The following is a 24,316-nucleotide window of genomic DNA, read 5'->3' as shown; positions in this document are numbered from 1 at the left end:
TTGTAAATCTCTTACAGACTGCATTCTGAGAGCAATAATTTACATCCATAATTTGTATAGCCATAATACAATAAGAAATAATAAACTTTCTGCCTCTATATACTTTTACATAATGTAAACCTGTCACAGTTTTTGCTGTTTAGAAGCTACAAATATTCTAAGAGTGTTCCTGTTTTCCACTCACATTTTGAGAAAGAATGATGGCCCCAAAGGATTAATGTCTGAGAACAGCACAGAAGCCTTACAGATTTGGAACGTTTCCTTCCAGCAGTTCACAAAAGCTTGAACTTTCTGAAGCTCACAGTATAACACTATAATCTTTGCCCAATATTGAGCATGACTACAGTACAAATACACAGCTACACCAAATATACACAGAGAACACATCAAAATAAAGCCCACAAAACATATGGCCAGGTAGACACAGCTATGAAAGTATACTGGGGGCCTAATATAGATCCACTGTGGGCCTCAGAGTTCTGTAGAACAGTAACCATAGTTAGGAAAACAGACCAAATCTGTGTTGTCCCTAAACCTTGTTCTAAAATTATGCTAATGATGACTAATCCTTGACTCTAATGAGCAATCAAACTTAAGCACAGAATCCTGAACAACATGTAGCTTTTAAGCTTTGAATAAATACACATTTCCAGGGACACAATAATCTGTATCTTGGGGAAAAAGGAAAAGAAGCAGTAAGTAATTTGGATAAGGGTAAAATATTTAATAGAAAGCTATTATTGTGGCTTTTAAATTTACCAATGATTCCTTGTTTCAGCCTGACAAATGAAATGCAAGCCCTCTGTACAGGCATTCGTCAGATGCAGATTGTAATTGGGTCCAAATCCACTAAATCACTCTAACTAAAATTAATTAAAGTTGCATTGCTATTCCTAAGGAATTTCTGCAAGTAATGCAAAATGTATTGAAATTCCACACTTTTTGCTGCAAAGGAAATGAGCAGTAAGAGAAGATAAAACTACACCAAAAAATATGTGCTCGCTCCTAGTGCTTAATAAGAATAACCAAAACCTTTTGACAGCACAGGTAACAAATTCACACCAAACCCTCTCCTGACACATGGAATGCTCAAAGAAGACAATCCCAACAATTTGTATTATTGCTACAGCAATGTGACAATTTGCAGCTAAAGAGAAAATGGGTTTGTGTCTGTTATTTCAATGACACTTTGCAGTGTTGAATAATGATGCACCTGAACATCCTTTGGACAACTGCAAATCTCTTCATCTAGGACAAGATAGCTGACATTTTTGACACAAGAGTCACAACTTTGATTTTTGGATGTCATATGATAAGGACATCACTGTGTTGCAACGTTAAACATCAAAGTATAATTTACTGATGCAGGCTCCCAAAGAAGAAAATGGATTTCCTTTTGGTGGTATATTCTCTATTTAAAGCAATATGCTTGGGAAAACTTCAATGTGAGAAGGTACAGGCTTGGAATACCTCAGTAAGCCAAGCGTACAAAAGTCACACATAAATGACAAAAATATGGGACAGTCCCTGGACATTTCCAGGCCTGAAATTCCTTTAAGGAAAGAAACAATAAATAAAGGACTCTGAATTTGCTTGTGGCACAGAAAAACCCAGAAAAAAAGTTTGATAGCGAGGATACCCATATACTTCCAGGGGATTTAGCATCTTAAACTGTGCCCTTTGCTGCCACCACGTGGCCTTGCCGCAAGACACTTTTTGATATAGAAAAATGAAAGTTTCCTCCTTTCATTTATGTCTCAAATACAGCCTTTAATAAATAAGCCATGATGCTCATCTGTTACACAGCCAAAATCACTGCCTAATTTTAAGAATCTAAATGACCTAAGATAATAAATGTACACCCAAGTCCCTCACTTTTTAAAAAAGTATTCAATGGCATTTTGATAACAGATATGGCCACCAGATATTCAGTTCTGACTACAAGAACACTGACGTTACACTAGTGATCAGTGGATTAGTGCCTTACACTGTGAAGTACCTAAAAGGCAACATCACAGAAAAAAAAAAAACAAACAGTGACTTTAAATTTAAAATGACACATTCCAATGGGTCACAAGATTTTTATTTCAAATAGTCATGCTTTCACCCAGCAGACAGCTGTACAATGTAATTCAAATACCAGCAACTCGTTCACATAATTATAGAATTGTTAACACTCGAAAAGACCTCCATGGCCATCAAATCCAACTGTTTACTGAGAACCAGTGTATTTACCACTAAAACATATCCCCAAGAGCCACACCTCTTTTGAACACTTCCAGAGGCTGTGATTCCACCACTTCCCTGGACAGTCTGTTCCAATGCTCTACGACCCATTCTGTGAAGTATTTTTTTTTCCAATATTCAACACACACCATCCTGTCACAATTTGAGGCCATTCCCTCTCATCCTGTCAGATGCCTGGGAGAAGAGATGGACCCCACCTCACTACAGCTTCCTTTCAGGTCATTGTAGATGGTGACAGGGTCCCCCCCTAAGTCTCCTTTATTACAGAATACACAAACCCTGAGCCACTTCTCTTATGACTCCTTCACCAGCCTCATTGCCCTTCTCTGGCACCTCAACGTCTGTCTTGTAGTGAGGGGCCCAGAACTGAACACAATATTCAGCTTGTGCTCTTCCCTGCTAATTCAAGTTCCTCGTGCTACATTTTTTAAGGGATATACTCACACTATTTTAAGTGTGCTGCACTAAGACACATGTGACATGTCTTTAAAAAGTACTTTTTAAAAATCCCCAAATTTTGGCAACTGTAAAATATACCTTTTTTAGCTATGGTTATTTGACAGAGCTTTCAGGTTTCTTGAGCCCTCAAAAGGGCTTTTGCTGTAGTCACCCATGCTGCCACAATGCAGGATGTATGACTTTCCCACGTGTGTGTCAGAAAGGGATTTTCATTGATGAGACCAAACATCTGACATAAAGAAACTTGTCAGAATCCCTCTGGTGCCAGAACCCAGGGAAAGGTGATCCAGAGACATTGCAAGCAGAAAACAAAAAAAAAAGGCAGGAAAAAAAAAAAGAACATTTTTCACTTAGTCTTGTAGACAGGAAGGCTTTCATAGCTCTTGTATTGAACGATGTGAAATCTGGGATGCCTGTGTTTCCTAGGAGCCCACAGGCTCAAAGGTCAGTTTCTCTGCACAAACACCATAACCTTCATGCAGGCAAACTCTGACCTTCATCCTGGAAACCAGGCTCTCTGGTGACAATCATTTCAGCAAGGCACGGTGGCAAAAGATACAGACAGAGCTGTTCTTTTGCACAGAAGTACAAACCACGAAGCAAATAACTTTCATAAGGATTACATTTACTCAGGAAAAAAAAATGCACTCCTTGAAACACCTCATTAGGGCAACATGGAGTAGTTGGGTTTGATAACGTTTGTTGTAGAAACCCTCTTTTCAAAAGTACTACGCATTGTTCTAGCCCAGCTTTGAGAGGACTGATCCAAGAGCTCTGTTTTACTGATGATTTAAGTTCTGTTGTTTGAGACTGAAACTGTTTGCTCCATATGCTTTCTTCCTGGAATGGAGAGCCAACATGTCTATAATGAGCCCTCAGCCCACTTTGAAGAAAACCATGTAATTCCATGAGGACATTATGGTGAACCTGCCAAAAGAATCACAACCCATCTAGAGCTGGGGCATAAGCTCCAGGAAAGAAGAGGCTTCACCCCACAGAATGCGAGAGGGCACATTGTCTGACACAGCTATTTTAGTACAAGGCTGTGCCTGTTTCCATGGATGTGGATGCTGATGGCCACCCAGTCTCTTCAGAGCAGCTAATGGAAGCTTGTAGCAGAGACAGGAAGCAGGAATGTGAACGGACAAATGAAATCTGATTTCCAGACATGAGTCAGGCTTTCAAGACTCTTAGTGCTTTGTCTAACAGCTAGCTGGTTTTAGCTTATGGAACATTAGAAAGACCAAATAAAAAACTTAACATGATGCCAATAATAGTATGACTATGTAAATAGGGAAGCCAGAAACCTGCAATGCTCCCCACCTACTAATTAGTCCACCTGTTATTGAGCATTCATATTTACCACATCATTACTGTGATTGTTTCATAAAACAGTCGATGAGTCTGCTGCTTTACCTGCCTGCCTCAAACCAATACATTCAGTCATGTCACAATCTCATGATCATCCCAGCTGGTCTGAGCTTATGCTCATTCAGTGACAGGCAGTCTGCCTCCTACTCACCTTTTGCTTTATGCCACATTATTTACAGGACTTTGAACACTGCCCATTTTTGTTGACATGCTTAAGATCTGTACCACACCACACCACAACCCATTACTCATCATCATTCTGTTGGTATGGCTCTGATATTCTGCTAGGAACAAGGAATTTAATTACCTGCATTGTTCTTCAACTCATAAGTTCTTTGGATTTCTTATTCCTTGCTGGGAAGTTTTTAGATGCTATCTTGCTTTTCATAAAAAACGTTGCTGTGGGGTATTTCCCAATGAACTCATTTTGAACATATTAGATATGTAAAAATATAGATTTTCTCAGGAAAATTAACACATGAAAGTGCCGACATAATAGGAGAAAGCAGGCCTTAAGACAGAAAATTATTATAAAGTGGTCCATTTAAAATAATCCATATATAATAGATGGCTGTTCATGTCTCAGCCAAACACAATTTTGCTCTCTCAGAGCACCTTATGGGGAAAAAAATTAAGAATATTCTAAACAAATTGGATCAGCAAATATTATTGTACATAACCAAAGCAGAACTATATTACCCATTTAATATCCATGAGCTTCCTCAAATTTAGATATTTCAACTACTTTTAACTCTAAACTTCCTCCCCAGGCACAATGGTAATTAATGGTTAATCTTGTAAACCACTCAGCCCTAATTCAAATCAAATTTGTTTAGCTACAATTTTAATTTTTTTTTTTTAAAAAGCATAATATTCATTATTACTATGATTTAACAGTTGCTAACAATAGTCTAGGACTCAATTTTTTATAACTAATACTTTAATCCTCTGGGCTAATTAACCAATTAAATTACTATTCTACCTAAATTCAGAAAGCAGAGGAATAAAAAAGTTTACAGTAAAGTATATTCTAGAGTAAAAGAGACAAAAATAAACTCTGGAACCTACCTCATATTCCCTGCCATAATGAGGATCAGGTTATAGATGTGAGAAAATATGAAGAGGAAGAGGATGGTACTGAAGAACATCGTCATCCAAGACCCATGGTCCTCTCGAAACATTTTCAGACGAAGCAACCGACCTATGGTACAACAATTATGAGACGGTGTATTTTAGTCAGTCAGTAAATACATGTTTACATCATAATAAAACCAAAATAAACTACTAAACTGTATTTCTTCCTATAGCAAATTATTCCACAGTGTGTGAGGAGGACGTACTTGGCATCATGCAGATGAAGTACCTTTCTGTAGTTCAGCATGAACAGATAATGCTACAAAATTACAAATTACTTGCAATCCAAAGGGGGGGGGAAAAGGCAACAATAACTTGTTAATATCAGTATTTTTAAGAGATGATGAGAAAGACCACAGGCCACAACAATGCATTTCAAGTGCTTAAAAAGGTTAGTGATTCATACACAATTTTATTTTTCGTGTCCAAGACAGCTCTTCATGTCTGAGACAGTGTGAATTATTTGAGGTATGTCCACTGACAAATATTATTTACTTCCCTAATTTAATTTGGTAATCAAATTATGAGTCTGTGTAGAATCTTGTACTGAATGTTTTTCTTAGACCTAATCACTTTAATCATATGATATGGTATTATACTTCATTCTGCAAAAAATACCTTTTTTCAAAGAATATTGGTGTGTCTTGCCACTGGAAAAGAAGCTCTGCTTATTCTTGTCACTTGTGTTAGATGAAACTTTTATGATATTGTTGCCGCAAACATATTTTTCCTGAGCTAGCTTTTCTTCTCTGTCATCTCTTACCTTTAGAGAATTGTTTAGAGTATTGAAAACCTCAGCAGCACAAGAGATGGGACTTTGCTTTTGCAAGGCTGAGAGTGCCACAGCAGAAGCCAAGAGGGGGTAAAGGAAGACAAGGGATAATTCAAGCAGCAAGCTGAAGGACAATATCTACCGAGGAGACAGAGCAGTCTGGTGCGAGAAGATGGGAAAACAAGGAGAACAGAAGTCATATGAGGAGCTGAACAGGAAGTGTCTAGAGAAGTGATATAGCAGACTGACATGTGAAATGGTCTGGAATGAAAGCAATTTCTCTCAGCTGGTTGTTGAACTACTACCGTCCACATTTAGCATTGATTAGGGCTGGATACAGATGGAAGCTATCAAGTGGGAGAAAATAACAAAAAGTTTGAAACGCTCATTCAGACAGACAGGAAGATTCCAGGACTGGTATTTGTTACTGAAGATGGATGGAGAGGCAGGTTTGGAGGAACAAGTCTTGAGGACCTGGAGCAGACATGGGCTATGGGCTGAAGAGGTAGGATGTGAACTCTGGATTAAGCAGTTGAAGGATGAGAGTTCTTTGAAAAAGCTGAGGCTTTGGAATGATGTGGAAACCATGAGGCAAGAGAAGTGTCAGGTCCATAGAGGGGGGCTGAATGAAGCTCTACAGTAGGACAAGAGCAACAGAGGTCCACAGTCCAGTCCAGTAGTAGGGTAGCAACAAGGTTTCTGTGAGTGAAGAAAGATGAAGAAAGGGAAAGTGCAAACACACATATACATGCCCCAAGCCCCTGTACTCTTCTACATTTTCACTGCTAGAAACCATGACAGCCCCTGGCCTGGCTAGACTGAGGGTGTCCCATAAGTCTGTCCTTCCCTAAAGAGCAACCCGAGGCTGCTAGGGCAATGACATATTATCCTGACTTACTGAGAGGAGGGGCTTAATGATAAAAGGTATTTCCCTTGCAGTTTGAATCCTGCTCTCTGAACAGCTGCCACTGCATATGGAATACTACCAACACCTTGGATAATAAGCAGTACTCGCAAAATAGAGTTGTGATTTCAGGAGGTCCAGATTAATGGAGAGAAAGAACACAGCCTGGAATCTAGACTTCTGTAAAACAGATAACTCCAACTTTTCTAAACCAGGTAAGAGGAAAGATTTAATAAATATTCATTGCACCTGTACCCTCCAAAGCAATGCTTTTTCCTATTTAGTTATTACACATTGATTAATACTTACTAATGTGTATAAATATCATATTCTTAAAATATTTTCATAAATACTGTCTTCAGTAGGCAAATTTTTCCACTTTAACTTTCCTTCTACTGTAGCTTGTGTTTGCCATATGCAACTTCATTAACTCTCAAGCAGGGCTCATCAACATAATTTTTTAATGAAAGAAATAGTACTTTAATCACAACATAGATACGTAAAAATGAAAGGAATTGAATATTTGCACAATCTTCTTACCTAACTGCATACAAATGTCAAAGCTGTTACTTATTGCTCCCACCGTACCAGTAAGTATAACAAGCTAAATGCACTTAAACTAAAATATGTTAAATGATCCACATAATGTTCAAATTGTTTTATACATCCTTTCACATCAATTCAGTTGAAATAAAAATGGGTGATCAGATGATTGCCTAACAGGTAAGTTGTTAAACTAAAAATTGCAAATAATGCTTATTGGTTTTATAACAAAAACTAGGAGTCTGTATAATGCTTTGTTCTTATAAAAAGGTTACACTTTTGAAACACACATAACAGAAATATTATGGGGTGTGAATGGTCGGAAATTTGGAAAGCCTACCTAGTAATTGGAATAGACTTGTACTAGATTCAAGTACAATTCAAAACAGCCCTACAAAAATTCTCAGAGTAATTCCAGAAAAATAAAACAGTTCATGCAAAATTAGGGCCTTTACCATAAAGAATAGCAAACAAAAAGTAGCAAGGGGAAAAGAGAGTAGATAAGGAATAATAATACATAAAATAAGCTTTTGACTCGCTTTCTTTTTTTGATTTTTGTTTTTTGGTTTTGTTTTTTTTTTTTACTTCAGGGAAAATTTGTTGCTTATTTGAACTTGTTAAAAATGTAAAATAAACTCTGACAGGTATGACAGAGAAGAACATGGTTATTAGGATATATTTAAACATAAAAAATTATATACTTAAAAAACCCCAAATAAATGTCTTAAGCCTAACTGACCTTTGCAAATGCAAGTTAAATGACATATGAATGACCACCAGTGATAAACTGTGAATTAACTATATACAAAAATCAAGACTGTAATATCATAATGTTTCCTAGCTCCACCAGAAGCTTCCTCAAAATGTAGTTTCTTAATGTAAACAGGTCTTTTTATCTGCTCCAAGGCTTTGGAGAGCACATCAGCTGGGGGGAACACAGGGTAGCAGAGATGTCAGCATTTAGGGTTCTACAACAAACCAGGCAGTAACCAACCAGTATTTTTTTTCCAGTCCAAGAGAAAAGACAACTCAATAGGCAGATACAAAAAATTGAATCAAACAGGTCACTTTTTATAAAACTCAAGTTTTTCCAGTATCTTTTGATCCACAGCCCTTAAGACAGTTGCACTCATTAAACTGCAGAAGCAGAAACAAGAGAAACAGTAAGTTCTTACCCATGCATTTAGCATGCTTTATTGTCTTAATTATGAGTGATGGAAACCATAAACTTCAACCATTTCCTGGGCATATTTGTAATATTCTAATAACAAGCTCTTCATTGAATCAGATATATTACTTTAATTCTGGGTGCACCATCAAGGGATTGCTCTTTCTGCCTACTCAGTGCTCCAGGTCATCTTCGTCTATGACTGAAACTGTTTAACTGAAAAATTAACCTCAATAAATGGGAAGTATTTTTTAACCTTGCAAACCAATTCTACTTTTATCAAAGTTTGACAAGTCTGATTTTAGCCAGTAGTAATGACAACATATGCCACGGTGCTGTTGCTCATTCCACCCCAATACAATATGCATATATGTGTTGGCTGGCTTTGCTTAAGAATATATGGACTTAGCAGTGAATGCTGTAATGTTCAGAAAAAGAAAGTTTTCTTAAAATACAGATGCAAAATTTTGGATTCAAACTGTGAAGACAATCTAGTCATATCCTGTAGCTTTAGTTATGCCATTGGTGCTAAGACAGTAGACAAAAAACTTGCAATTGTCTGATATAAAAAAATGTCACTTTTGAAAATTATTACAGCACATATCTTCTGGACATCAGGGTAGCTCCAATGGCTTCAGCATAGAGCAGGGCATGCTGCCTGTCCTCCTGTATGCAGTCAGACTGCAACTGTGATTGTATAGGCTTTAAATTCTTCTGATGGAAGACCAAGAGATCCTGGAATAGCACCAAATGGGGGGGTCAAACCCCTTGTGTTTTCCTCTTGCTTATTAAGTAATCTCAGGAAAGGTTCTTTTTATCTCTCCACCTGTACCTCTGTGTCCACCCTCAAAGTCACTCACTTCAGTTGCAAAGCAGAGCTTCAAGAACCAAGTCTTATTTATGGTCTCTAAGCTCTACTACAATACAAAGAATTATCAGGAGAAAGCAAAAAATATTTCAGAAAATTCAAACAGGAATCCCAAGGTAGACATGGGGGAAATGCCTACACAAATAGACATATTTTCTAATGACTCTCTGAGCTCCAAATGCACCTTACACAGCTGGGCAGCTCCATCCCCTTCAGCTACAAAACCAGCTTCACACAGCTCAGTCCTGAGTGCAGCCCAGCAAACAGAAGGTGATGAAGGAGATAGGGAGTTTGTTTTGTTTAAGTCTGTGACTGCCCTAACACAGTTACGAGGCTGCACATCCAGACTTTATATGGCCAACTTGGAGCAGAGCTGAGCGGGTGGTATTGGCACAGCTGTTTGCCTCCCTCCATCTAGACCTACCTATTGCCCTTGGCCAGAGGCTCAATAAGACTGGGAACCTGGCATTACAATTCCCTGGTGCAGCTATGGCCATACTGTCTGTAGCCAGTTTAGGACTTACTTATACTGCCATTTGTAAGGACTGAAAAGGAAAGCAGAGAGGTAGGAAATGCCATTTAGTTCCAAGAACACACAAACTCTAGCCAAGAGGGTTTTAGGAAAATATAAATTTCCTATACCTATTCAAACTACTTTTAATTGAACATATCATGAGAAAATGTTACTTAACCATCTTTCCCATTTTAAAGAATTTACAGAGATATCTTATAAATGTCACAAGAAAACAATTACACAGTTTGTGTAATTTTTTATATTCACAAATGCTAAGAAGCAGGGAAAGTATAGCTACCTTAGGTTAAGGTCCAGTGCTTCCATACTTTAAAAAATACATTTATAGAACAAACACTCCCCATCTGTGAAATACACTGTGAGTAGAACAGATGGTTTTCTATCTACATAATTTCCTGGAAAGTTATTTGACTGCCTTTGTTGCTGAGCTTCTAGAAAAACCACTTTCCTTCCTAATTTTGTTGAGTACAGTCTAAACCACCTTTTTGTCCGGTAACTGAGTGGACCATAAATTTGCAAAGCACAATAATGCAGCTTTTATTTAGCAGGTCTTCACTGCAGCTTCTGTTTGTTATAGTTTGACCCATGTATGTGAACACACCTTTGGAAAAGTATGTATTAAGCTTAACACAAAAGCAAAGCATTACCTTAGGAAAAAATCCACTATTGCCAACTCAGTGGTTGAAAATGTTCCAAAATTTTCACTAAGTCAATAACATTCTGAAAAGGTCCTTTCTTCCACTCAAAATATGGCCTGTACTGATGAAAATTTTATTCTGTCATCCTATCAAGCACTGGAGTGGACTCTGATCTATAAATTGCTGTTTGGATGATCCTCCTAAAAAGCTTCTACTTGGACAGGACTCACAGTCTGGCATCATTTGGAAATTTGCTAGAAACATAACAAACTGCAATTGGTAACAGCTCATTCTGACAGAATATTCCAGCCTTTGATTTTATTAGGAGAAAAAAATCATTAGAATTAAGCATAAGACTTAATAAGCAGTAAAAACTTGCTTTGAAAAAAATACACTGCAGATCTAAATTCCACATATTCCATAATGGGAATTTATACAAAGTAGGCCATAAAGTTGGATGAAAAGAATATTCTCTAATGCTACCAAAGCACAATATTTTAATTCTGGGATAAATATTTACAGAAGAAAATGAAAGAAAAAGGTTTAAAAAAGCACCTTGTGTAGCCCTTTAGATTGAAAAGCTTCTGTGGCCTTCACTAAAAGCAGAATTCTATCCTCATTTGTTTTGATGCTGTTTTGTGATCTCAGTCACAGCTCAGTGCACAGCTGCCCACATGAAGCTTGCCCCTAGGCCCCATATGGATGCTCAAGGCAATCAAAGCAATGATGGAATGAGCATTGGCAATTACTGTCCTTCTGTCACCTCCTCTGCTTTTTCCAAAAATAGATTAGTGGCCAAGGGACACTGCTCTCACTTGAGAGTGCACACTTTTTTTCTCATATCCATCGTACACTACAGTAAATAGCAAAGAGGAAAGTACATAAAGCTTCTCATATAAGTTCATGAAGATCTGCTTGTGCGGGTGTTGTAGAGTAAGCTGTGTTACCTACTTGGAGTTTACATTTCTTTCAGATAGAGGAGAGAGTTTGTACATTATACTACGTTCTGAATTCTTTTGCCTGTTCAAACACACTGAATTTAACTTAAAATTTTTGAATTTTAAATGCAATGCATCCAACTCTGTTTTTATTTTAAAGGTTGTTGGTCTCTCTTTTCCCTTCAGGTGTACCCCGTGGACAGATGACGAATGGCACATGCATTATTTTAATTTGCAACAGAAATCCTAAGCTGGAGTGGTACTGTTATTTGCTGATTCTGGTTTGCCTTTTCACTTTATTAGCAGGATTTCTAGGCAATGTGCTTGCACTACGACACTATGTTTACTGCATGAAGACATGGACTACCAATACCATATTTCTCTTTAATTTGGCACTGTGTGACTTTACCTGGACTCTTGTGGCACCTTTTTCAGTATATTATAATATCCAGAAGTTTGCTATCTATTTCAGTCCAGAGTTTTATCACATCATAGCAGTACTTTTTAGTATTAATATCTATGGAAGTGTGTATTTCCTGACACTCATCAGTTTTGACAGATACATAGGTGCTGTTCATCCCATCAGCTCATTGACATGGTGGGACAAAGAAAAGGCTGTGTTTTGCACCATCGGGGTTTGGATCTTCATAGCGATTGCATCGGGGCCTGAGATTTACTACACATTTGCATCTAGAAGACAGCAGAGCCTCACGGATCACTTGGATAGCACTGAAGAACCTATACAATTTTTCGTGCCATTCACATGCTCCAAAATTATCCTGAGATTCCTAATTCCAGCCACAGTTATCTTTACATGCTACATGTTGACTCTCAAAGCGTTACTGCAATTCAGTAAACGCCAGCAAAGAAGGAACAGATTTGTTAGGCCTCTCTTACTGATTTCAGCTGCTATGGTTGTGTTCGCTGTTTCTTTCATACCTTACCATGTCATGATGATGGTGTTACTAATTTACAGAATTAGTTGTCAATCACCCTGTGGGAACATGGGCACATTAAGTGCCATTTACAAAGTCACAGAGATCATCTGCAGCATCAACAGTTGCCTTGACCCAATCATTTTTACATTAGCAAATAAGACATTCTATGAAAGAATTAAAAGTATAAAATGTCATCCCAAATGCTGTTGTCTGACAGGAAGGGTAAGGGAAATCACTCTGTCCCTGAGAACTATGACTTAAACTCCAGTGTACAAAGACTTGTATTTCCAGCTGCTCATGTGGCTTTGTGTCATCAGACGTATTTCATATTTGGTCGCCCACATTGTACAGATATCTCTTGAATAAGCAAGAATACACAGAAATGCAGAGTAAAACTTGACAAGAAATACTAGCAGCTCTTAGCTTTACAGAATTGGCATTTTAAATATTGTTGTCATACTCTAATTTATTGTGAAATAATACTTCTATCTGTATGTACATGCAATATGGAATTAAAAATGATTAAAAGTTCTAAGTAGCTCCTTTAATTCTGGGAGAGAAAAATACAGCAAGATTAAGGGCAGACAGTGTTGAGGAGCCTCCTTACAGTTTCTGTGAATTATTTCTTCATCAGTTTGTAAGTGCTGCTGTGATTGTGATTGTGCAATTAATAACTGTCAGAATGCTTACAGCTGAACTGCTTGAGCATTTGCAGAAAGCTTTCTACAAGTACTTCATTTTAATGCTGCTTTCTCTGGAGTTCCACTGGCAGGGGAACCTCATTAACCCAGGAAAGTACAGCACATTTCCAAAAACAAACAAACAAAAAATAAATAGTAAGATAAAGTCCCTGAGGATAGTCAGAGCCACAGTGAATCTGTTCATGAAACAATCAAGCATGGATTAGAGAGCTGTGCTAAGCCTTCTCCCAGGCAGCAGGGGTTCCCTGCAAACCCAGGCAACCGCAGTTGTTTGTTATTACTGCTCTGCTTCAGGGCAGCCACTTGTTCTGCCACGAACTCTGAACTCCTCAGCAGGGAGAAGTCTCCACTGGAAAAGCCCTGAAATGCAAGAAGGGTAAGAGATGCCACTACACAGAATGCTTCTTCTCCTGTTCCTTTGGGGTCTTAGCATCACAGTTTCAGGACAGTCCAAGATAATTAGACTACAATGCATTTTAGTCATTCAACCAGCACAACAGTCATCAGAACATCCACCTTCAAGAGTAATTAAATATATGTTCTTTCACATCACACTGTACAGGCAAAATAATCATGTTCCAGTAATCAGCCACCTGCTGACTTGTTTTTGTGCCAAGTTCCACACATTACCTTGTTAATTATGAAAGCCCATGTATCAGTGAGCACATTAACTTTACTTTCAAAGTTACTGATGACAAAATAGATTTTAATATACTTTGTACAGTCTTAATTCTTTAATTTCCACTGTTTTAAATATAATTTTCTCCTTGTATGTATTATAAAATTATTCTATTCTATATGGGTATTCAATGTCTCTTGTTCTGTTTCAATTGTATTGACTAAATATACAAAAATAAAATCTAGAATTTTTTTTAGTTATCTGTAACTGTGATAAGAAAAGAATCCAGTTCTGATAATCTGAAACACTTTACAAGTGTTGGGATATACTATTACACACACAAAATATCACAGGAAAATTGCATGCCTATGTGTACTTCATTCTAAGTACTGCTTCTTTCCTTTGATAATTCTCAAAATTTCAATTTTTCTTACTTTAAAAGAAAAATAGTCTTTTTTTTTATATAATTGTCTATTGGAAACATGCCTCCATTTCTGCTTGCCTCCGCTGTCTGTGTCCACAAGTTCCATAAAGCTCATTAATGATCTATCAGTAAAGCCATCTGTAACAGAGGTCCCAAGATGCTCACACACGTAAGAGAAAAAGGGGAGAAAAAAGAGAGTAACAACCTCACGCTTCTAGAAAAATTAGTCTCAACCAACCCTGAATAATGAAGATCAGAAGGAAAAAAGCAATTAAGGGCATTGCTACAAAACACATCGGTGCCACGGTGCCTCTGCTGGCTGTTCTCCCAGCCTGGACATCTCATACAACACGCTGAGTCTAAAAGCACTGCATAATCTTTAAAAAATCCTTCCATCTCTCACCTCAAGATATTCCTGTTTCTCATGATACTCAGCAGTGAATATACTCTAGTAGCTGATAAGGGTTCTAGACATTTGTTTTCCTGATTATAAATGGTTATATAATCAATTAAACACTTTTTAAAAGCATTTTTGTTCAACTAGACTGATCTAATGCTCATGTTGCCCTGATTGAAACCAAAGGTTTTCTGCAAAGTAAGAGTTAAAAGGCACAAGACATCTGTTCATGTTTACTTGCTTGTAATTTCACTTTGAAATACATGCTCCTAAAATGTTTTATTATAATACTACCTGGATAGAACGACATAAACAAATAAAATTATATGTTTATTCCATTTTGCTACAATAAGTGAACAATAAACTAAGCAGCCAAGAGCCAAAGTAAACACCTTCTACTATGAAAAATATGTTGCAATATTGGTTTCTCACTGATCTTTGTTTGGATTAAATCTGAGGCCATGGTATCCAGTTAAATACGTAACTATTATGAGTTTGAACACATTATAGCATATTGTAATAATGTATTAGCCTACAAAACAGACTGCAAGGTCTAGGTAGCTTTTGTGTACCCTATCTAGACATTCTAACATCATAATACATTCAATGAACACAAGAGAGACGATGGCCTGAAAGATTTGACCTTTTATGTACATGGTCAGCTATTGTCAGAAAAACAACTTTCTCATTTACTATTGTACATTTAGCATGGTTTTGTAAGCAAAAATTATTAAACCACAAATCTCTACATTGAAGAGATAAATTTTGCTACAAATTTCCCAAAGTTGCAAAGGAAAGCATCTTTATATTCTCTATTTGTCTTTGTAATACTTTACTTGTTAGAATAAAAATGTTCACATGTTGCTTAAAGTTTGGTTTTCTCTTCAATATACATAAATGAGTGTATTCCAGTATCAAAGTTTTTCTTTGCCATGCCTCAGAATCACCTCACTTGGCAAAAAAACTATAACAATACCACAATGGTATTAAAATACTTCACTACTGTACATTGCTTTAATCTGTGGAAGTCAAATCTCTTTAGACACAAGAAAAAATGTGGCTAGACTGGAGAAACCACAGCCGAGGCAGGTGATATGGCTAAGTCCATCCTCTGCCTCGTAAAGAAATGTAACTTTTCTGCTCTTTCTTTAGAGAGACATCCAAGACTCAGAGGGGCCAAGTCTCCTTGGAGTCTGCAATCAAGAGATCATGGGGTGTGCTGGCCTCCTGCAGGGATCTATCAAACCTACAGCCCTCCCAAGTTCTTTTCAGGACTTCAGCTTGGCACTTACCAGCTTGGTCCCTTCCAGCTCACATGACTCAGCACAGATGGGGCTTCCTCCAGCTGGGAAAGGTGAACCCTAATCAGGGAGCACTGCAGCTCTCAGCTTCTGCAGTCTAAGGTAAAATGCAGCCTAATGTCACAAAAGGTAACAGCCAAGGTCTCAGCTACTGACCCAGCTGGAAAACTGATGTCCTCACACAGAACATTGTGTGCTAAGACGAAGGTAGCTCAGGATCTCGGGTTTCCCACCAGTTCAGCCAACACTGGTCAGAAGACTGATGTCTGTAGCCAGATGTCTTTCCATTGGGCTTCCAGTGCAGCCTGTCTTACCTGTTTTTGGTGGTCTCAAGGGCCTAATCTCAACTAATCTCTGTGAGTGCACACGGGTGAAATGCATAGCCCTCTGCCTTCCTTAGAGAAAGAAATGCCATTTTAGAAATCCCACATAGCCTTTAAAGATTTCTTGCTATTTCTCAAAGAAGGAAAGAACAGAATTTTTCATAAGAATGCACATTCATCTTTGAATACCAAAACAAGAAGAGGAGGATTGACTTTTGCTGCTACAAGGAAAGAGCTGACACTTTCTTTTCCTAATGGATTCGCCAAAGGCAGGAAAGAGCCGGGTGGTGATGGTCAGTGCCCTCTGCCATAGCAAACCTTGCAGGAGGGTCCTGAAGGCACCACATCTCTGCTTTACATTCATGTCATTGTTACTACCTAGAAGCAATACTTTAGGCTGCTGATTTGAAAGAGTTGTAAAATGCAGATAACCTGGGAAGGCCCAAGACTGTGCCAGAATTAATGTGTAGGCAGGTTTAATTCTGAATTTTTCTGCACCTCTCAATTTCCATTATAGACATTTAGCCTATAATTTTAATTTTAGCATTTACTATTACTGATTTTATTACTTCAGGTTTAGACAATTGTGCTGATGCAGATAAAAGGGAACTTGTAAAAATAGATATTGATTTCCTGTAATGTTTTAGAACATTTTTAAATGGGGAAGTAACTGAAAACCCTGCATTAGCAACAGAAAATGCTAACGCATTTGTTCCTGAGATTTTTTAATTCTATGCGACCCAATCCCAGGTTACAAAACAATTAGGAAAAAATAATTCTCTTTTTAAATGGCCTCACTGCATAATTAAATAAAAAGTTAGTTAGAGGACATGTAAGTATTTAATTATATTTTTGCACTCTTTATTCTTTTAGAATTTTTAGCATTTTTTAACTGCCAGACCTATGTAAGCAATTTCATGATCCTCCTTAATTTTTAAATTTTAGAGCCAAAATGTTTAGGCATCATATATATCATTCTTCCAGAAACTACATTTTCCTTCTTTGAATTCTTTGGAATCCAGACCTCGTAACAGATAAAAGAAACATAGCAGTATTTATAGCCTGTGTAATGTTGATGCTGAACTCTGAAGGGAAGTGCTGAAACTTCTGTTCTTCAATACCAGTTTACTGATGCTCTGCAACAACTTGTCAAAATAATCAGGGTTTTTCTACACTGTTTGTTCTTTTCTCCTGAAGCCAATTCATAAGCTTATTTTTAATAGTAAATAGAACTGCTTACAATGTATATAATACACAGGCTTTTAAAATAAACATTTATAAAGAATTTTGAGTCAAAAAACAAAGCAGATTAAGCATGAGGTTTATTTTTTGTCTTCAATAAATATTTGCAACTCTGCTGTCTCTTATGGAGACTGTGACTAGATCTCACATTGGACAAACAGGCACTCCATTACTGAACATGTCTGTGTTTCCAGTGCAAAAAGTGGAGAATTGGTTTTGTGGGACCCAGAGGAAGCACATTCCTGTGACAAAAAATGTTCTCTAGCTCACAGTGAAGTACAGGGGTATGCGCATAGACCTCAGCCTTTCCAGACTCTGTGAAAACTTCTTTTTTCTAAGCCATGCACAGGATGCGCCTGTATATGCACCCAGATCAACACCTGTCTGAGCACCAGGAAAGGATACAATCAGTTAATCCAGTCCTATGTCAGAATTAGTATGTGCAGCAATCTGCACAGATCTCACACAGGGAGGCTGATTATTATTCTGCCAGACTCGGACCAGTCTTACATTTAGCAGTTGTACTTCTAACAAGTGACTGTTTGAATGTTTGTCGCAGTTTTGTTTGGGGTTTTTTGTTTTGGTTTGGGTTTTTGTTTTTTTCTTTTTTTTATGTTGGACTCTCCTTCAGACTTCAGACAAGTGTACAAACTCTCACTAGGGATGCATTCCACCTTAATTTACTCCAGGAATGGGTTTTGGTGGTGTTAGGTGTATGATTGGACTCAATTATCATAAAAGTCTTTTCCAACCAAAATGATTCTGTGATTCCTAACTTTACATAACGTGTGGTTTGTTAGTTCCACCACAATTTCCATGCCTCACCTTCCAGCAGAAATAACTAGAGTCCTGCTCAGATGGGATTTTGATTTATCAGAGAATGAGTGATAACAGATCTTTTATTTTCATGCTGTGATAATGGTTACAGCAGATGAAGTCCAGCTGGTTTATAGCAGGGGTAGCGGCTGCAATTACAGTCTGTGTAAACAATTGGCCAGAACCACAGTTATCAGAGGAAAATTAGCTTTTAACAGCAATTCAGAGAGAAATAATTATCTTTCAACAGAGGAGCACCTTCTAGTGGTCTCAAGTGAACATGGCAGCTAGTTAAACAGTTCTCCAATAAGGAGAGCTAAATGTGCTAAATAAAGAATAGCAATGTATATTTCTGTACACTATTTTTATGATTAAATTCATTATTCATTTAAAAACAAAGGAGAAAAACCAAGCTCATATTGGAAAAAGTTAAAATATTTTTCAATTACAATATTTTCTACTCCTCCCCTTCTCCTTGCCAACCTAATAGTTTGCTAGCTTTTTATTCAGTTACCTTGAAAGTGTATTTTTATATATTTTACTTGCAACCTACCCACCCTTTTGCTTTCTTAGTAATGAAAATTTGTCTTCATTATACACCAGTTTCAAAGGAAATTTGCCATAGAAATATTACTTTGTTCAGTTTCACTGGTTATTATAACAGTTTCTCCAGCCAGAGTATTCCTAGTAAGCAGTTTTTGCAATATATTATTTGTCCTGGTTACTCTTGCAAATAACATAGTATCAAATGATTGAAAATCCAGTTTTTCCTAAATTACTACTAAATATAGTGGCTATGACAGTTTAGTCTAGTCTGTGGTCTCTTTCAATCAGTATGTAGTAGATTATCCTTTTTGGACACAATTATATGGTGTACAAAATACAAATTAATTATGTGCTATTTCTGTAAAAGCAAATTAAGATTAATAAACAGTGCTTAATATCATGTCATTGCAGGATACTTGTGCATTGGTGCAAGCTAACTATATGAAACAGATTCATACTTAGATTTTCATGACATTTCTCTGAATTTTGAATTGAGGGAAAAATGTCAAGTGCAAAACCTCAAATTCTCAGGTGATTAAAAGAAGACATAGCTATTAAATTTCTGACTCTATAAATATTATAAACATATTCCTGAGTTATCAGAGAACCTGACTTTTTTTTTTTCCTGAGGACATTTTTCAGAAACTTCAGCCCAAAACTGAAATAAAAAAATTTAACACATGAAAGCTCATTTTGTACCATTTTGTATCGCTTGCTTTGGTGGCACCATTATAAAATAGGTTTGTTGAAATAGTTAGTAATTTGGCATCCTTGATACCAATCAAGGATTAGTTAGTAATTTGGCATCCTTGATACCCAGAGTTTAGTCTGATAAGCTCTGGGTAGGCACAGGCTGCCTGGGCCAGCTCTTGGCACAGCAGCATGGCCCTGAGCTCCGCAGAGCCCCTGATCCCTGCAAGGCAAGCACAAACACAGCCTCAAGAGAGCTTTGCTTTTCACCTGCTGCCTAAGAGATGGAAATCTGCAGGCATCCCCAAGAGAGCAGCATTCCTGCTTTACTCTCTGAATTTAGACAAGTCACACAAAAGTGACCTCTAATTTAGATAAAAATTGCTCCACCTTTGGCTGCCACAGAGATAAAGCTCATGGGATATAAGCCCCAAACCACTCCAAAGTCATCTTAGCTGGAACCTATCAAGGATAACATGAAGCAAAGTGGTAGACATGGAGAAAACTGTTTGAAAATACCTTTTTATTTGTTGCATGGAAGCGATACAAAATTGAATGTTTGCTAAGCCCTGAATTCCCCAGATCAGGAACTCCACAGACATTCCTTATAAAATATTAGTTTTCAGTTCCTTCTCCCTTTTCTGTACCTTTACCACATTACACTGTAGGTGTGAATTAAGATCCATATTTTTTGTCACTTACATCTATTAGCAAAAGAGGTAGGATATTTGTGAGGTTTTGTTATTTAAAACTGCAGTCTCTCAATCTTTAGGCCTTTTACTCAAGTAAGTTAAAATTAAATATTGTTGCTGCTGTGACTCTCTAGGAATGTTTTTGTTCATCTTGCCTCATCTCTTTGCTCCCTCACTGCCCTAATTATTTTTTTCATTATTTGTTTAGCATGTTTGAATTTACCTCAATCATGCACAGATTTCTTTTTTGCTCTACTATTAAATGAAAGTGTGCTTCATAGTAGACAGACATTACATCGGTGCCACAGAAAGAGAAAATATTATTTAGCATGTACATAAGTGAGCCTAAAAAGCTCTACACAGCTGGCCACTTTGAAAGGTCATACCCCAGTGGTGCAGATGAAAGCAGAATTCAAGGCTCTGCTGCTACCTCTACTCAGATGTCCAGCCTGCTCCTGGGAGACTCCTTTCCCACATACAGGCACCAGGGACAGTGTGACTCCTCAAAGCAGGAGAGTTTCTGCTGTTCCTGCCAACCCCTGGCATGAGTTACTCAACGGGGAAAGGAGCATTGCCCCTCCTGATGAAAAAAGAAGAATGCAGAAAATCCTGTTTTCCAGCATCTGAAATTAGGGCATGTGCCTCATGTCTCAGCAATCACATTTAGAAACTCTGCATTTCTGGCCTACCTGTGTCATAGGGAACAATTACTGATCCTTCCTCCTTGAAAGTCAGTCTGGTTAGTGAAGACATTTACAAATTCTTTTTACTTTTGCCATATGTAAAATATCTATGCGAAATGCATACACCACACCTACTATTTGCTAAACAGTTCTTATATCCTGATAATGCATTCAAAATTTTTTAAGGACCAGAACAGGTTGAGGGTTTTTTTTTGGTTTTTTTTGTTGTTCTGGAATTAAATATATTAAATAAAAAAAGTTTGTATTTATATATATATTTATATTTTTAAAAAACAAACGTTATAAGGCAGGTGCACAGGCAGGAGAGTGCACAGGCTGGATAAAGGGGGTCCCAGCAGAATCACACAGAGAGAAATGTAGTTTGTATGTGAAGGACCTTCATGCCACTTACAGCCTAAGGGGACCAAGGAAATAATGTTCTCCTAGGGACTCTTCAGCAGGCATATGGCAAGGTGATGTTCCACACTAATATCCTCTCCATCTCCTCCTTATATGGGATAATGATACATGAAATTTGCCCCTGCACTAGGCTGCACCTGCACTGTGCCCATCAGGATGCATCTACTAAGAATAAGCTCACTTCTATTTCTGGAAATTGGGGAATGGAGACACATCATTCCCATAAGAGGCAGGCATCATTCCAAAATCACTCCTGGCTTCAAACAGAAAGAAAAATCTGGAACTTATGTCAAAAAGATCAAAACACAGATTTGACACATCAATATAAAATAGCAATGAACTTATTTTTAGTTTTAGTCACTGGATGCTAAATATTATCTAGAGCTTTCCCGTTATGGAAAATCTGACACACGTAGCTCTTTCTGCACTCTTATGCTACTGCTTGGGGAGTGGGGTATGCACCTCCAGTAGAACCAAATCTGCTACCAAGAGAGAATAATCTTTTTGTAGCTATTGCCTATATTTCTCCAATTAAACTCTATAATTTACTACCCAAAGACTGATTCCACAACGAAGGCTAAGTGCAGACAACAGCAGTCTTCTCATTGAGTGTGAAAAGAGGAAGCAGTGAAATATTATGGCTCTTCTAAAAATAAGAGTAAGAGAAGAAATTAGGAGGTCACTTGCATGCTTTTCATTTATATTTGAAAGGTCACTTGTGGTCTCCCTCATGAATGATGTAAAGTTTAAAATAAACTGATATCTGAAGTACTGTCAGCTTGCCAGAGCTGGAATCTGATGAGCCTGCAACTCATTCAGTGGCTGGCTGAGAGCTTCTTCTTTTTATGTTGCTGCCTTTTTTTTTTTTTCTTTAATTTGAGGATTCTGGCTCTCAGAAGTGCTTGCTCACAGTCATTTGTGCATTATTATTAGCAAAGTGTTAGACTGGCCCCTTGGCACACATTTTGTAGGACCAAAATAATTTTATTGTATTGCTTCAACATTTTACTGGTACAAAAGAGGTGAACTGACCCTGAAGCAATCACAGCAGACCTTGAATACCTTCAACAGTATTAACTTGGTCATTATTATTAAAATACTGAACAGGCTCTTGAAGACAGTCTTTTTTACCAGCTATCACATTAGTTGTTTTCTATCAGGCTGAAGTCATCAATGGAAAAGAAAGAGCAGGAACAAAGTTGCTGGGTTTTAAGTGACAGTCCTTAGTGTAATGTAAGACACAGAGCTGACAACAGAAAAGAATATGCTCTATCAATCAGCTTAGAATTTTATGCAAGTATTGCTATATGCACACCACTTGTTTCTACAGATGGTGGTATAACTGTTCCTATCACTACCATCAAACAAGGATGGGAAGCAATCTGGCTGGAGAACAAGCATGCAAAAATCTTAACAAATCTATGGGAAGCTTCTTTGGCCAAACAGATCACATGGCTCACTAGCTATTTCACAAGCACCACTATGAAAGTGATATGCCAACACCAGCAGCAATACCTCTGCCTAGATTTTACACTAACATGATCTCTAAAATATCAGGATACTAACTGACCATATATGTAATATTGTATGAATTTATCCTTTTACCTAACATCCACTTTTCCCATGTAGTGCACCATCAACCTGACCAAATCCCAGTCTGCCTAATTTCCACTCGCAATCTTCATTCAGTTAATAAACCCCTTAAATTTCAGCATAAAAGGTGACACTGAAGAGTCTGCTTTTAAGACATTTGCATGATCTTTTAGAGCTTCCAGAGAAGATGTTTGACAAAAAGAGTAATGTTTTCAGATCACATAGCCTTGGTGAGTGTTTTGTTTGAAACCATCTATCATGAAATTGCTCCCAGCATGGCACTGCTGTCCATTAAAAAATCTGCAACATTTGTGTGCACCCACAGTTCAGTGCAATTCCTGTAATGAGTGATTTATTCATTTATCCCAGTGTCTATGAAGCTCACATTATCATTTAATTTTAAACAAACTGCATACTGTGAACATTTGTAAGAGAAACCCATTAAATTCAACATTAATTCAACGGCTCTAATTTACTCGCTGTATTATGATTCCTCCATTTTAAGAAATACAGATTTAGCTATATATATCTTGTTTGCTGTAATTTTTTATAACGCATTAAGTATTTAATTTTTCCATCCACACTATTTAGAAAGGAACTTACAAATATAAATCTAAGAACACTCATTGACAATTGATTCAAATACAAATACAATACAAACATAGTCTCTGCAATCAGGCTTTTAACCAGATTTTAATACATCTTGAAAAGCAGAAAAATGGACAAGCAGAAATATGTACATTTTGTAGTAAGGTTTTAAAAACTAATGTATCTAATATGCAGCATAAGCTAAGGATTAGTACACATAAGGACCAGTCAAAGCAAAAATCCTGGACCGAAAAAAATAAGGTATTTTTCCAAGTATACTGCCCATTTATGCATACTGCTAAAAGTCTATTCAAATTGAAGACTTATTTTTATATGTATAATCTCTAGGCTTTTTTGAGGTTTTAATACCTTTCTGGTCGCTGGGCTTACTCTCTTATCCAGAGATAGCTTCAATATTGTCCCTAACATGGAGTTTTTACAGTAGAGGGGTATGGATTAGAATACCTATTGTACTGGGCTCAGTGATAATGATTTATAAGGATCATGTTCATCCATACTGATGCAAAATACAAAGCCTGAATTTTGGGCAACCCCCCCCCCCCACTGAACTCATAATTTAGGTCTGAAGTAGTGCAGAAGAGCAACTGTGAAGATGCTGAGCAGGTGCCAATTAAAACATACACTTTCTATACCTTAAAGACTGTGCTATCTTCCATATAATGCCACAGAGCAATATGAAAAATAGGCAAATGCTTATTTAGGAATTTCTTTTAAGCCAAGATTAGAATGGATTTTTTGAATGCATAGT

At 37.3% G+C, this 24,316-nt stretch overlaps 2 protein-coding genes across 4 annotated transcripts in view; one reads left to right on the top strand and one right to left on the bottom strand.

Annotated features, from left to right (window-relative positions):
* Positions 1 to 24,316, bottom strand: part of TMEM117 (transmembrane protein 117) — a 179,979-nt gene that overhangs the window by 148,385 nt on the left and 7,278 nt on the right. For all 3 annotated transcript variants that reach the window (XM_064731030.1, XM_064731039.1, XM_064731020.1), the window contains one exon: positions 5,146 to 5,278. In XM_064731030.1, the coding sequence (XP_064587100.1) occupies positions 5,146 to 5,278 (133 nt within the window). The remainder of the gene's footprint in view (positions 1 to 5,145; positions 5,279 to 24,316) is intronic.
* LOC135456864 (P2Y purinoceptor 1-like) lies at positions 7,033 to 12,773 on the top strand. Its single transcript, XM_064731006.1, has 2 exons — positions 7,033 to 7,102; positions 11,761 to 12,773. The coding sequence occupies exons 1-2, from the start codon at positions 7,033 to 7,035 to the stop codon at positions 12,771 to 12,773; spliced, it is 1,083 nt and encodes a 360-aa protein (XP_064587076.1).

Source organism: Zonotrichia leucophrys, chromosome 1A (assembly GCF_028769735.1).
Source record: "Zonotrichia leucophrys gambelii isolate GWCS_2022_RI chromosome 1A, RI_Zleu_2.0, whole genome shotgun sequence".
Lineage (NCBI taxonomy): Eukaryota > Metazoa > Chordata > Aves > Passeriformes > Passerellidae > Zonotrichia > Zonotrichia leucophrys.
The sequence above is the reverse complement of the archived record's forward strand: the minus strand, read 5'-3'. Positions and strand labels throughout refer to the sequence as shown.

Excerpts from the sequence above, each read along its gene's own strand:
- LOC135456864 (XM_064731006.1), top strand. The coding sequence starts at position 7,033 with ATGGAGAGAAAGAACACAGCCTGGAATCTAGACTTCTGTAAAACAGAT. Across the intron at positions 7,103-11,760 it reads CTCCAACTTTTCTAAACCAG|GTGTACCCCGTGGACAGATG; the intron begins GTAAGAGGAAAG and ends TTTTCCCTTCAG.